We start from the raw sequence: 12,990 nt of genomic DNA on the forward strand, positions 1-12,990 counted from the left end.
AGGACGCGCGCGAATGAAATTTACGACCAGAATTGGCTATCACTTATATAGGTTTTGGATGATTGACGGGAAATCGGCTTTTCGTTGTTATCAATTGCTTGGAAAAGTCACGATGATAACGAATGGGATGCTTCCCGGGAATTCAAAGTTTTGTTAAAAAACAAAAGTTTTCAAAAAATAATTAGATAAAAAACGTTTAGTTTTTCTTTCGCTCGTGTTAATTTTTTTTTTAATTTTTAATCTTAATTAACGACGAAAAAATACATGTTTTTTGAATCTGCGATTAGCAGAGAAGCGAGTCAGACGTGCGTCCCTCACACAACAAAAAAGTGCTAAAAAGTGCAACAAAAAAAAGAATTCCGAAGCGCTACCTGCAAAGCCAGGCAGTGTGAGCAAGGACGCTCAAAATTCGTCTGGAAACCAGTTCGCTACCCTCCCTGTGGACGTGAGCGAGAAGGAAGAATTTGAACGACGGGAAAAGTTGCCACCCATTTTTGTGAAAACATCGTCATCGGATTCGGTGCGAAAGTGGCTGACCGGGTTTATCGAATCTGGTGCTTTACGAGCTTCCATTCGCTTGTGTGCTGATGGACTCAAAATTCTGCTACCTACCAGAAAGGATTACAACTACGTTCGGGATTTCCTGAACAACACAAAGATGGAATACTACAGCCATGACGATCCAGGTAAACGCCCCATGAAACAGGTCCTCCGAGGCCTGTACGACATGGATGTGAGTGAGCTGAAAGAAGAGCTCAAAACTCTTAAGTTGAACGTGATCGAAATCTTCAAGATGACGAGACACAACAAGGACATCAAGTATTGTGATCAACTGTACCTGGTTCATCTCGAGAAATGATCGACAACGCCGTCTGAGCTGAAAGCAGTTCGGGCAATTTTTAACATCATCGTGACTTGGGAACGTTATCGTCCAGTGCATCGTGACGTGACACAATGTTCGAACTGTTTGCAGTTTGGACATGGTGGAAGGAACTGTTTCATCAAGAGTCGTTGTGCAACCTTTGGAGGTGAGCACAAAACTCAAGCTTGCAACACAATCAACGAGAATATCGAAGCCAAATGCTTCAATTGCGGTGGCGACCATTCGACCAAGAATCGAAGCTGCCCAAAACGGGCTGAGTTTGTAAAAATTCGGCAGCAAGCGACGACAAGGCACCAACCAAATCGTCGCAAAACACCATCAACTTTCACGGATTTTCATCGAGATGACAACAACACTGCGTGCGAAACAAGTAAGAACGCTTGGAGGATTTATCTTAAAATACAGTTCGTAGTTTACTCGTTTTAATGATTTTGAATTTTTCAATGAAGTTCTGCGACCCCATTTTAGCCAAATAGTCAATAGTTGATTGCCTTTTAAATAATAAAATGCATTTATTCTATATTTCGTCACTGCCATATTGGCCGCCATTTGGGATTTAAATATTTTGAATCACTCTAGCGTAGTTTAGGGGTCATACTTATTAAGCTCGACAATATAAAATTATACGAAAAAAAAATACAACAACAGTTTTAAAATTTTCTGCCACACTTACAAGAGAAAATATGTATTGTAAATTCTATTAAGAATTGATTGATAAGAATTGCAATAAATTGATTAGACAAATTTGAGCAAATAGAATATTACTGATACAATTTTTATAAAAAAAATCCTAGTTTAAATGTTGGACCAAAAACTATCACGAAATGCATAATAACAGTGATGCTTCAGGCAAAAATTAAAAATTAATACAAGAATTTATAATTTTATGATATCTGAGAATCTATTTTTTCTATTTATATTTTCCGATTTGTAGTATAATACTTTGGAAGGCCCTGCAAAAGATAATTGGATTTTGTTTTTTAAATTTTAGTTTTAAATTTTGCGATTTGTAGTCACAAATTATTTCCTATGGTTTTTAAATATCTAGAGGTTTATAACTTTTTTTCTCATCGTTTTTCTATAGTTTTCAAATTTGTATCAAAAAATCCGTAAGATATATTTTATTTGTAAAAATGTAAGAATTTATGAATTTTTCAAGTACATATTTTTACGATTTTTGATCAAAGGTATATTTTACATCATTCTCCGATTTGTGGTCACAAATAAATAATAAGCATTTTAAATACGTTCTTACTACCGTAAACTGGGGTCAATCGGGACACATGGGGCGAATTGGGACAGCAGTTTCAACCATGTTGGAGCACAATATTTTGATTTTTCTGGTTGGTTTCGGTTAGAACAGACTCATACCAACAAAATGTGTACATCTATTTCCAAATTTAAAAGCTTTAAGTGTTCTAAAAACTGCTGTCCCTATTCAGACTGTAGTCCCGATTCACTCCAGATTACGGTACCTAGTTAGTTACCAATCAATTTTATTTGATTTGCTTTCTGATTTTCTGGGAAATTTAATTGAAAATATTCTTTATTGTGAACAGAATTTTTTTAATTTCTTGCAGCTAAAATATCATGAAAAAATTTCAGAAAACATTTAAAAATAAAAAAAAAACAATTGAATTACCATAATTTCAATTGAATTTCAATTCAATCGTTTGCGTCGAACTAACTTGAAAAATGTTTTTTTTTTTAAAAAAGTACACGCAACATTGTTAACTTTGAATGAAAAAATCTAAGTATTGACCAAAAATTGTTTTTTTTTTTCGCCAAGAAAAAACTTTTTGCGGTTCTGTGGGTACATCAATATTTGACAAAACTTAAAATATATTTAATCGAGTCAAACAAGTTCCATGAAAAAAGAAATGTGCCCCCAATTTTTCCGGACGAAAGACATGAAAAAACTACTCAAATATCATCTACAAGTAGTCTTGTGATTGTTTTTTTCCCAATTTCCCGGGAAAATCCGCAAGCCACCACCAGAAGCTCCCGGAATTTTCCGCTATCTGAAAAACAACTGTTTTGTTAGATAAGCTTATCGCGACTCCTCGCTTATAACACGTTGTCCGATTGCTGATGTGCTTGAACTGTGTCGTCGATGGTCGTGTCTGAAACCCCCTAGATAAGCCACCTCTAGATACAACTTGTTTCGGGTCGGGCGTAATTAATTGTGGTAGTCCAAATCGATTAAACTGTACAATGCCAAAGACGGGGTTGGTTCAATTAAGAACTGTGTGTGTGCTTGTTTATTTCTGTATAAATTCTTAGAATAGAATAATTACATGTATAAAATATCAGTTGAATAAATATTCTTCCGGAGAATAGAAGTAATTGGCGCTCATAAAACGAATATATAAGCCAGAACGAGGGGTTCGTCTCCACTTTTTTGTTGGATGACTTGCTCTTACTGTCTAAAACTGTTAAACACTAAATGTTGCGTTGCGCTTAGCATGTGTAATCTTTTTCCTTAACATCTACTATACAAACATAAGAAATGAAAAATAAAACTGGGTAAAGCTCTCTACAAAATGTTGCGTTTGTTGCGCCTGCCGTTACATGTGTCTCTGTCTATGGTTAAGCTCTGCTGCAAAAAAAAGAAAGACGAAAGTGTATCCTTCCGGTTTTTGTCATAAATTTTACAACATTTCTGCACTGTCGTCGCCGTCTTCATACTAAGCGGGGCTGCTGAACGTCGGGACATCCCTAATTTATTAAAGCAATACAAATTTTATTTCACTTTCACTGCTTTTCCTGCTGTTGAGTGCGTTACAAATCCGCAGGAGATAAATCTTCTTCCAGTGTCGTCGCTGTCGTCTAGAATGGAACCGAAAAATTTAACTGCCAATAAACGCCTCTCAAGTGTGTGTGCTCTCTGTAAGTGTATGTGCGCGGTTGGAACGGGAAAGCTCCATAAATCAACATATCCCATATCCTTTTGCTTTCTATGTAGGAACAAGTGTCTGCCCCGGGGTTGAGCCGGTGCCAAATCAATTAACGGCGGAGTTTTCCTCTAGCGTTGATCCTCCTCCTCGTCCTGGTCGCGATTCCTCTTGAGTCGGTTGTTCCGCCTTTCCTGGGGCAGTGGCTTATGGTGCGAAGAAGCGCCTCCCTTCAAGTGGCCCCTCGGCTGCTGCTGTTGCTTCTTGGCAAACGGACCGGTTCGGAGCTGTTGCGACTTGCCCGAGCCGATGGGTTGCTGCGGGCTTTCCCGGCAGTAAGGATGCGTTTTGACGCGGGCCGAGCGGTACGGAAGACTTCCGCCAGAGCCACCGAGGCTGGCCGTCACGAAGATCAGATAGTAGTGGGCCGGGGCCAGGTTGCTGATGGACATGGACATGGGGACGGGTTCGGTGTGGTTGCTGTGAAAAAACGAAGATTTTAAATTTGCTTTTTAATATTGTTTTTGTATTTATTCGAAGTGAAAACTCACGCTTGATCCGAAAAGATGCAATGCGTCTGCTGCAGCTGCGGATGCTGGTAGATATCCCGATTCTCCAGCTCACAGTAAGATGGCATCTTGACGTTGCTGTAGTGCTGGTGCTTCGTGTGCTGCTTGAAGATGTACGTACAGTATCTGCAAATACAAAGAACTTAAAATGTCAAAGGAATTTCTAATGCAATCTCCGATCGTACCTGATCTTCCTCTTGTCCGGCGAACTGTACCATGCGATCGTCGTGGCGTGACAAGTCCGCAACTGGGTCACCTCCACCACCGTCGTATTGTCCGGCAGCTGCGGCATGTTAAGGAACTCGTCCTTCGTACTGGCCACGATCTGTATCCGGTTCGTGCGGTAGTGCTCGTCCGCTTCGGTGATCTGGATCTGATAGCGTTCGCCTGGTACAGCGTGCTCAATCGTGATGACCCGTGGGTAGTACACGTCTATGATGGGTTTGATGGCTTGTCGCTTCTTGCGGAATATCTCCACGTTGACGGTTCCAATACACGGCGTTACCATGAGTTTGAGTGTGGTGTTTTTGGGTGACTTCTTGGGTATCTTGAAGCTGAACAGAGCCAAGCCTCCCAACGTGGATAGCTTTCCGATAGCGAGTTTACCCTCGATCAGTTGCGTTGGACGAGTCCTGTTGACGTGGATCATCGTAGCACCGAGAAGGTAGGACAGATTCTGCTTGTGAGTGTGTATTGCAAAGACTTCCAAGAAGTAGGTGGTATTTGGTTTCAGTCCCTTGATCAACTGCTTCGTCCGCGAGCTTGTACAAGCAATCGTAGTCTTGACATCCTGGGGAATTTTCTTCTCTTCCTCAACGGACATTCGCTGAAGAATCTCAAACGTAGACATTCCGCAACGGGACCCAAACGCGGAGTTTGCCAGCGCCTGGCAGAGTGTCCGCTGAGGACGATCCCGGCTGACCACCAGACAGTAGTGCATGGCGTGGATGTCGAACTTGCTCTTTTCCCACTTGACCAGAAACTGCTGCCGTCGGGGATGCTGGTGGATCTTGATCGGCGAGAGTGTACGGTTCAGCATTGGCCACAGGTCGACGAGACTTCGCGTGTTGTAGTAGATCTCCGCCGTGCAACCTTTCGATTCCACCCAAACGTGGTAGATTCCACGAGTCGCGCAGGACAGCTCGAACGAGCTGTGGTTCAGCGCGTTGTATGTTCCGAGAATTTCTGCGGAAGAATCATCGTTTCAGATTTCGCAAATCGCGGATTGAATCCTTACTCACCCGTTTCGTTGAAGACGACAGTCCATCGAATTTCCCCTACCGCGGAGGGCCTGCAGGATGGCGTGACCACGATGGAAAGTGGATCCGTTTCCGCAAGATGTATCACATATCTGCAAAGAAAATTAGGGAGAAAGAGAAAAACAATCAGTGCTGTGCTTTATCTAATTTATACAGTTTTAATTACGGTGATTTGTCATTTTTATGGCTTGGGGGTTTTCCCTTCGGTTCGCCGAAATCTCGTGTCTGCCAGATTCGACGAGGAAAAGTGCAGACAATTTATCATACAGATCGCAATTGTCGTAAAGACGATTTTATTTGTTTTTCTCCTCCCGCGATAGTTCCTCATACGAATGTGGTCTGGCGTGGACAAGTTCGATGTTCGCTACTCTTCCAGGAGGAGGACCCTTTATGGCAACCCAGACCTTGGCAAAAATGGGAGAATTTATGGATCAAATTTAAATTATTTATTTCAGCGTGGGGGTTCAATAGAACATTTTGGTTCGCCTTCGGCGAGCTCGGACGTGTCTTCTTTTCCGGATTTTCAAACCCTTTTTCTTGGGTTCTTTAAGCTTTAGACGAACGAGAGTGGAGCTCCATCGAGACGAAATCTTTGATCCAACCTCTCTAGCCCGCTGGCAATTTGTCAATAGTTCGCAGAGGAAAGCTACACAACTGACCACAATTCCCATCATGAAGGTCGAGAACGCACTCTGCATGTGATCCAACGTGAGGACGATTTCGTTGGGTGGTAACTCCAGATCGTCATCTTCATCTGGTGATATAATATCTTGGATTTTATGAAGAATCGTAACGTTGAAGATAAAGTCCTGAAACAGCTTCCCCGTAATGCCCATATCGTTCAAGTTGGAAATAATCCGATTGAACTTTGGAAGCAACGGGAATCCCTTCTCCATGATCATTTCGATCTGCGTAGCAAACACGTCTTGCTTCAATCCGTGCACCTCCCCGTAATAGTGACTGTTTCGAACGTACGCTCGGCTCGTCAAAATAACCCGCCTTCCTTTGGCGACCGCTCGCATGTTGGCCTCCGACGGTTGAAACTCGTCCGAGTTGCTGTACCTCGCGGATACCCGCAGATCGTCTTCATCTGCGTTCTCAAACCAGTCCTCGTACTCCATGCGACCTCCGATCGGGGTGGTCATGTTGAGGATCTCTTCGATTGTGTCGATTTGGTGCTCTCTGGGAGGGGAAGTGAACACGTTGATGAGCTGAGACGTATAGATTGTGGTGACGTTAATAGAGTAGAGAGCTAGTGCCACGAAAAAGATTCGCAGGGAGTTGCTGTTGGGTCTATTGTTGGTAGAGATTCCCAGGAATACACACCACGTGTTCAGGATACAGGTGGAGAAACACTTGTGCGGTCTTAGTTCTGGAAGAGCTGTACCAACCAGGAACCACGTAAGCGAGCACACAAACAATACCAACGCAAACAATTCCCACGTGGAGATCTCGAAGATGTCCAGCAGTACCTTCCATCGACTTTGAAGACCTGCTGTTTGTACGAACCAGGTGTAATAGTCTTGCAGATACAAAGTAGTAGCAGCAAAATCTGCATGCACGTCATAGTCCGGATAGAACGCCCCAGCTATCAAATCGCACTCATCATCGCGCATCAACCCCAGCAAATCCGACCAGGTCACTCCGTCATCTTCAAGCTCACCACGCTCCATCGTACTGCACGAAACGTTTACGTTAAACTTCATCGATTCCTGCAGCAGGTGCATGATCTGAATCTCCAACCCCGTCTCACACCCAGCATTGATAAACGGTGCCGCTTCCCTCGTGCAGAACAAAAACGTACACGACTCCATCTCCGGCGGAACCTTGGACATCCGGATCATCTCCATAGCCAGCGCCTCATTCCTGAACGTCCCATTCTGTACCGTCGCAATCTTCAGCGTCTTCATCCGGCCACAATCCTTCCTCGTGCCGTGGTACGGATCGCCCGTGTACACAGCATAGCTCATCATGTTGATGGCAAAGGCCACCAGAACGTTCACCGAGTGATGTTTGATAAACATGAAATTCAACGCCTCCAGCGCAAACCGATCGTCCAGGTCTCGGTTGTTGGGGTTATTGTACAGCACCACGTACTTCCCCCGCGGGTTAAAGGCATACGCCAGGCTAATGTAGGACATTGCCCGCTCCAGTTTCTCGAACTCGTCCACCACAATTACGTAGTAATCTATCAGCTTGTAATCGACGAACGCCTGCTTCCGGATGCTACTCCGCGGAAGTTTGTCCGACATCATCTTCAGCTGGAAGTGTTGAGTTTTCCGCCCGTCAAGATCCTCGTGATACCCCGTGTGGTGGCTCTGCAGGAAGCCCAGCTCAATCTCCCGCGACGGTGAACTCAGATTATGCAAGTGAAACACCACGATGTTTTGGATCTGTACGGATTCCGTGGGGTAAAAGTACGCTCCGGTAAGCAGTTCCAGGCAGTTTATTCCGGCTTGGATCGCCGTTGGGCCACGTTCGTTCTTGGTACGGACGTAGACGATTCCGTCGGTTGTGGGACCGAGGGCTGCGAATCCGAGCAGGAATGCTAAGCGTGGCCACTGCATTGCGGAGCCTTTCCTGAACTGATTCGTGATGCGGTTTGGTGCATGATGCGATGAATTAGTCGAATTAGGTGATTAGGGTGAGCAAAGTTGGTCGTTTTTTGTGTAACATCAATTAGCAGAGTGAAATTTTATAGATAGCTTGATTTTGTATGCATTTGAAAAATATATTACTGTCATTTTTTAAAATTTTGTACTATAAATTTATTAACTAAGATTTTTTAAAGAAACTGTACAATGCAATCTTCAAATAAATTGTAATGCAACCTTTAAACTGTTCCTGATTTTGCTGTAATTCAGAACAAACTGGTGAGGTAAAACGTAAATAAACAAAAAATATAAAAAAATAAATAACAAGCCATGATATTAACATTTTTGATGAAAAAAGAGTTTTAAGATGCATTTTACACCTGCCTAGTTGTATTGCAATCATTACTGCATAACTGTGCAACGGAAGTTCACAAAAATTAAAAATATTTTTGATCGACTCCAGACATGCTGAACATCAAATTTGCAATCAAAAAGTACTTTACGGATTTTTTGATAAAGCGCACCGTTGTTAAGATTTAGCCATTGAAATTTAAATTTTAGCTGAAAAATTCCCATATTTAAAATCCATATCATAAAAAAATCGAAATGTTGAGAAAATTTTCAAAAAAATGCCTCATTGCATTTTATTTTCTAGTACCTACGATATTTCAGACGGCCCTATTTTCAGTGTTAATAAATTAAACAATTGTAAAATTTTCTGATCTTTTCGAAAAAAATATTTTTAAAATTTTGAAATCGAGACAAATATTTTGAAACGTAAAATATTCAATATTACGCCCTTTTGAAATGTTAGAGTTGATACCAAAATTTTCAAAATATTTTCTTTGAAAAGATCAGAAAAATAAAAAATAAGCAATTTCATAATGATTCTAAAAATAAGTTAATAAAAAAATTGGCAGAAAAAGTATTTTTTTCTGAAAAGGCCTACAACCAACAACTTTGAGTTCAATTTGTTGGGTGGTGACGCGCGGTCAATTATGTGGCATTGTGTGTGAAAAGAAAAGAATTTTATTTCGTGTTTCATCCTGGTTGGCTTGCCCACAAGCAGAAAAAAATCAGTTCAATTAGTTGGGTGGTGACGCGTGGTCAATTATATGGCATTGTGTGTGAAAAGAAAAGAATTTTATTTCGTGTTTCATCCTGGTTGGCTTGCCCACAAGCAGAAGAAAATCAGTTCAATTTGTTGGGTGGTGACGCGCGGTCAATTATGTGGCATTGTGTGTGAAAAGAAAAGAATTTTATTTCGTGTTTCATCCTGGTTGGCTTGCCCACAAGCAGAAGAAAATCAGTTCAATTTGTTGGGTGGTGACGCGCGGTCAATTATGTGGCATTGTGTGTGAAAAGAAAAGAATTTTATTTCGTGTTTCATCCTGGTTGGCTTGCCCACAAGCAGAAGAAAATCAGTTCAATTTGTTGGGTGGTGACGCGCGGTCAATTATGTGGCATTGTGTGTGAAAAGAAAAGAATTTTATTTCGTGTTTCATCCTGGTTGGCTTGCCCACAAGCAGAAGAAAATCAGTTCAATTTGTTGGGTGGTGACGCGCGGTCAATTATGTGGCATTGTGTGTGAAAAGAAAAGAATTTTATTTCGTGTTTCATCCTGGTTGGCTTGCCCACAAGCAGAAAAAAATCAGTTCAATTAGTTGGGTGGTGACGCGTGGTCAATTATATGGCATTGTGTGTGAAAAGAAAAGAATTTTATTTCGTGTTTCATCCTGGTTGGCTTGCCCACAAGCAGAAGAAAATCAGTTCAATTAGTTGGGTGGTGACGCGTGGTCAATTATATGGCATTGTGTGTGAAAAGAAAAGAATTTTATTTCGTGTTTCATCCTGGTTGGCTTGCCCACAAGCAGAAGAAAATCAGTTCAATTTGTTGGGTGGTGACGCGCGGTCAATTATGTGGCATTGTGTGTGAAAAGAAAAGAATTTTATTTCGTGTTTCATCCTGATTGGCTTGCTCAAGTCCTTCCTACATCATCGTTGATCGGGAGGCACGACGTCGTGTGAATTGTTGCATTAAAATAAGTTTAAGTATTACTGTAAATGACTGTAAAAAAGTTCTTCCTATATGATCAATGTCGTCTGGGTAATCGTGATGAAAAATTACATTTATTCAGTATTTAAATACCTGTGCGCGAGTGTTTTGGTGTGCTAATTAGAAAGACCTTCCCATAGCATCGTTGCTCGGAAGGCTCGCCGACGGGTTTGTTATGAAAGTCCTCCCCATAGCATCGTAGCTCGGGAGGCATCGAAAAGCCAATACCTTATCCTACTAACCCAAAAAAATAATCACGTGATGCTTGAAGGAGATGCTGTGGATTCAACGGTCTCAAGCGGTATCAACAAGTATATAGCGAAAAACTATGTGCTTGATGAGTCTGCAACTTCAACTATCGGACTAACATTCCTCCCTTTTGTTGAACTGCAGGCTTCTTGGGAGGGCGCCGGTATTGACTAATAAAGTCGGGGTCTTCAGGGGTTAAACAGTGAACGGATGGTTGGCTCCCACTGATCATTTTTGATTCATTGTTTAACTTCAGCTGATCTGTCAATAACGGAGTAGCAGCTCATTGGCAGTCAACCATGCTCATGCTCATGCTCATGCTCAAAAGGCCTACAACCAACAACTTTGCCGAATACACTAAATCAATAAAAAAATTCCTTCAAAAATTACAGATTTTCGAATATTTACGTACCATTCTTGTATAAAAAAACTGCCAAAATTGTAGGAAGACTTGTATGGGTAAACCAATAACACAAAATTGCATCTTTGGTCATAGGGACAACCCCCACAAAGTCTTATGAAAATTAAAATAACATAAAATAAAAACTGTCGAGATCAAATGATTTCATAGAGAATTGATCATGTTCACATTTGGTTTATGTTAATTGATTTGATGATTGCAAATGACCTATTTTTCGATGTAAGTTTACACATAAATATGTGAAAAAAAAAACATAAAAAGATGAAAAAAAAAACATAAAAATAAAAAAAATTGATGCTGTTCCTAACATTTTATTAGCATGCTAGTGATAAACCGAATTAAAAAAAAAAATTACAAGAGCAAGTTATTTCCACATTGTGTATGCTTTTTCAGTTTGTTATTGTGGCATCAACCAAGACTAATTTTTCATGTTTTAGATGTTTTCTTTTCATAAATAATAACTATATTTATACAAAAAACACACGTTCGGTACGGTATGTCCACGTATCCTTCCTCCCCTGTTGATTCTGTGAAATGTGATCCGTTCACCGAATCTGTCTCTGCGGTTAATGCAATGCAGTATGCCTAGCCGCTTTAATTTTTGCTGTACATTTTTGGGGTTACTCGGATGTACTGCAATTATTAATAAAGACAAGAAAGGACTTGAGGCGTAATCTAACCGCAAGTTCTTCCAGGATGCTTTCTTCGGACTGGCTGCGCTTGTGTTCGATTAGATTAGAATGGATTAGTTATATTACCTCTTAAAATGTAAAATTTAGCATCTTTTTATGTGTGATATCGCTTTTTTCCTCATAAATTGAAGTAAAGTTATATCTTATAAGAGGTAATTTTCAACAATACAATTTTCAACCATTCAAAATTAAACTTGTTTTAATTGTTGAGGTAAACTTTTGTAATGTGCCCCAAATACTTATAAATTAAAATCGTTATTTATCCAGATGTAACTACCCTAACAAACCTCTACGATCAGCGTTAAATTAGGTTAAGTTCGTGCATGTCATATCATGTCCAACAAGTGTAAATATTTGTCTAGTGATGAACAAAACGACACCACGTAACACTAAATCCTGCCTAATGAGGCACACAAATTTCCTTTTATTGTAGCCATTGTAGAGCAAAGCATTTTTGAATAAATAATAAAAATTAAAATTCTCCTCCCCACACAATGAGAAGGAAACAAAATGAAATGCACTCAAACAAATAAACATTTGCGAAACAAGCGGGAAAGTGTGTGCAAACAACGTCATTCATCTCTGCTGGTGATGTCCTAGCAAGAGAGAAAGCAAACGCAAGTGACTCAACCTAGATGATGCATCTTTCTCTTTCTGTTTAAAGGACAAAACTGTTACTTGTGAGAAAAGTGTTCTTTTTTGCAATTTTTAACATTGTATAGCATCAATTTTTGTCGCACAGTTATGTGAACCAAAGTTATGTTACTTTGAAACATAGAATAAAAACATTTTTTGAACAGTATATGTTATTGAAAAACTTAGTTCGATTCAAGAAAAATCGTTTTTTTAAACTAAGGTTATTTTATTAGTTTTTTACAGTGCCCATTTTTCAAGTGCAACATTGTTTCCTCCTTCGGTGCTTTTTTTCCTGGGAGAAGCAAACTGCACTTGCAACGCTCAACTTGTTTGTCCTTTCGTCTTTGCTACTTACTTACTTACTTTCAAGGCAAAAGACGACCAAGAAGACGTTGTTGATGATGGCCGGCAAAGTTTCGTTCTGAATAAATAGAGCACTTTCGCCTCCCTCGCAGCCAATATCTATATTTACTTGACGGATTCTCCGACGACGACGGTGACGTTGGCGACAGTCTCTTTGGAGCAGGAATTACTGTCCCGTGGACAGTTTCCGTTCGTCTGGAAGTCTAAATTTACAGGAGTAATTTTGTCAAAAATTACGCGTGTGTATTTTTCACAGTTGGAATAAATGTCTGGTTGAAAGCGTTTGGCTCTACTAAGAGCTCTAATGCAATGTTTGTGAGGATTTCGATAATGACACTAAAATTAGTCGAATCAAAACAAGTCAATTAAGTCTA

At 40.5% G+C, this 12,990-nt stretch overlaps 1 protein-coding gene across 2 annotated transcripts in view; it reads right to left on the minus strand.

The window, feature by feature from the left end:
• Positions 1-3,122: 3,122 nt before the first annotated feature.
• Positions 3,123-12,990, minus strand: part of LOC6042355 (protein NDNF) — a 29,925-nt gene continuing 20,057 nt past the window's right edge. For both annotated transcript variants that reach the window (XM_038256407.1, XM_038256406.1), the window contains exons 4-7: positions 5,588-5,697; positions 4,532-5,531; positions 4,329-4,472; positions 3,123-4,257 (exon numbers count right to left, since the gene is read on the minus strand). In XM_038256407.1, the coding sequence (XP_038112335.1) occupies positions 3,909-4,257; positions 4,329-4,472; positions 4,532-5,531; positions 5,588-5,697 (1,603 nt within the window). In that variant the 3' untranslated portion in view covers positions 3,123-3,908. The remainder of the gene's footprint in view (positions 4,258-4,328; positions 4,473-4,531; positions 5,532-5,587; positions 5,698-12,990) is intronic.

Source organism: Culex quinquefasciatus, chromosome 2 (genome assembly GCF_015732765.1).
Source record: "Culex quinquefasciatus strain JHB chromosome 2, VPISU_Cqui_1.0_pri_paternal, whole genome shotgun sequence".
Taxonomy (NCBI): Eukaryota; Metazoa; Arthropoda; class Insecta; order Diptera; family Culicidae; genus Culex; species Culex quinquefasciatus.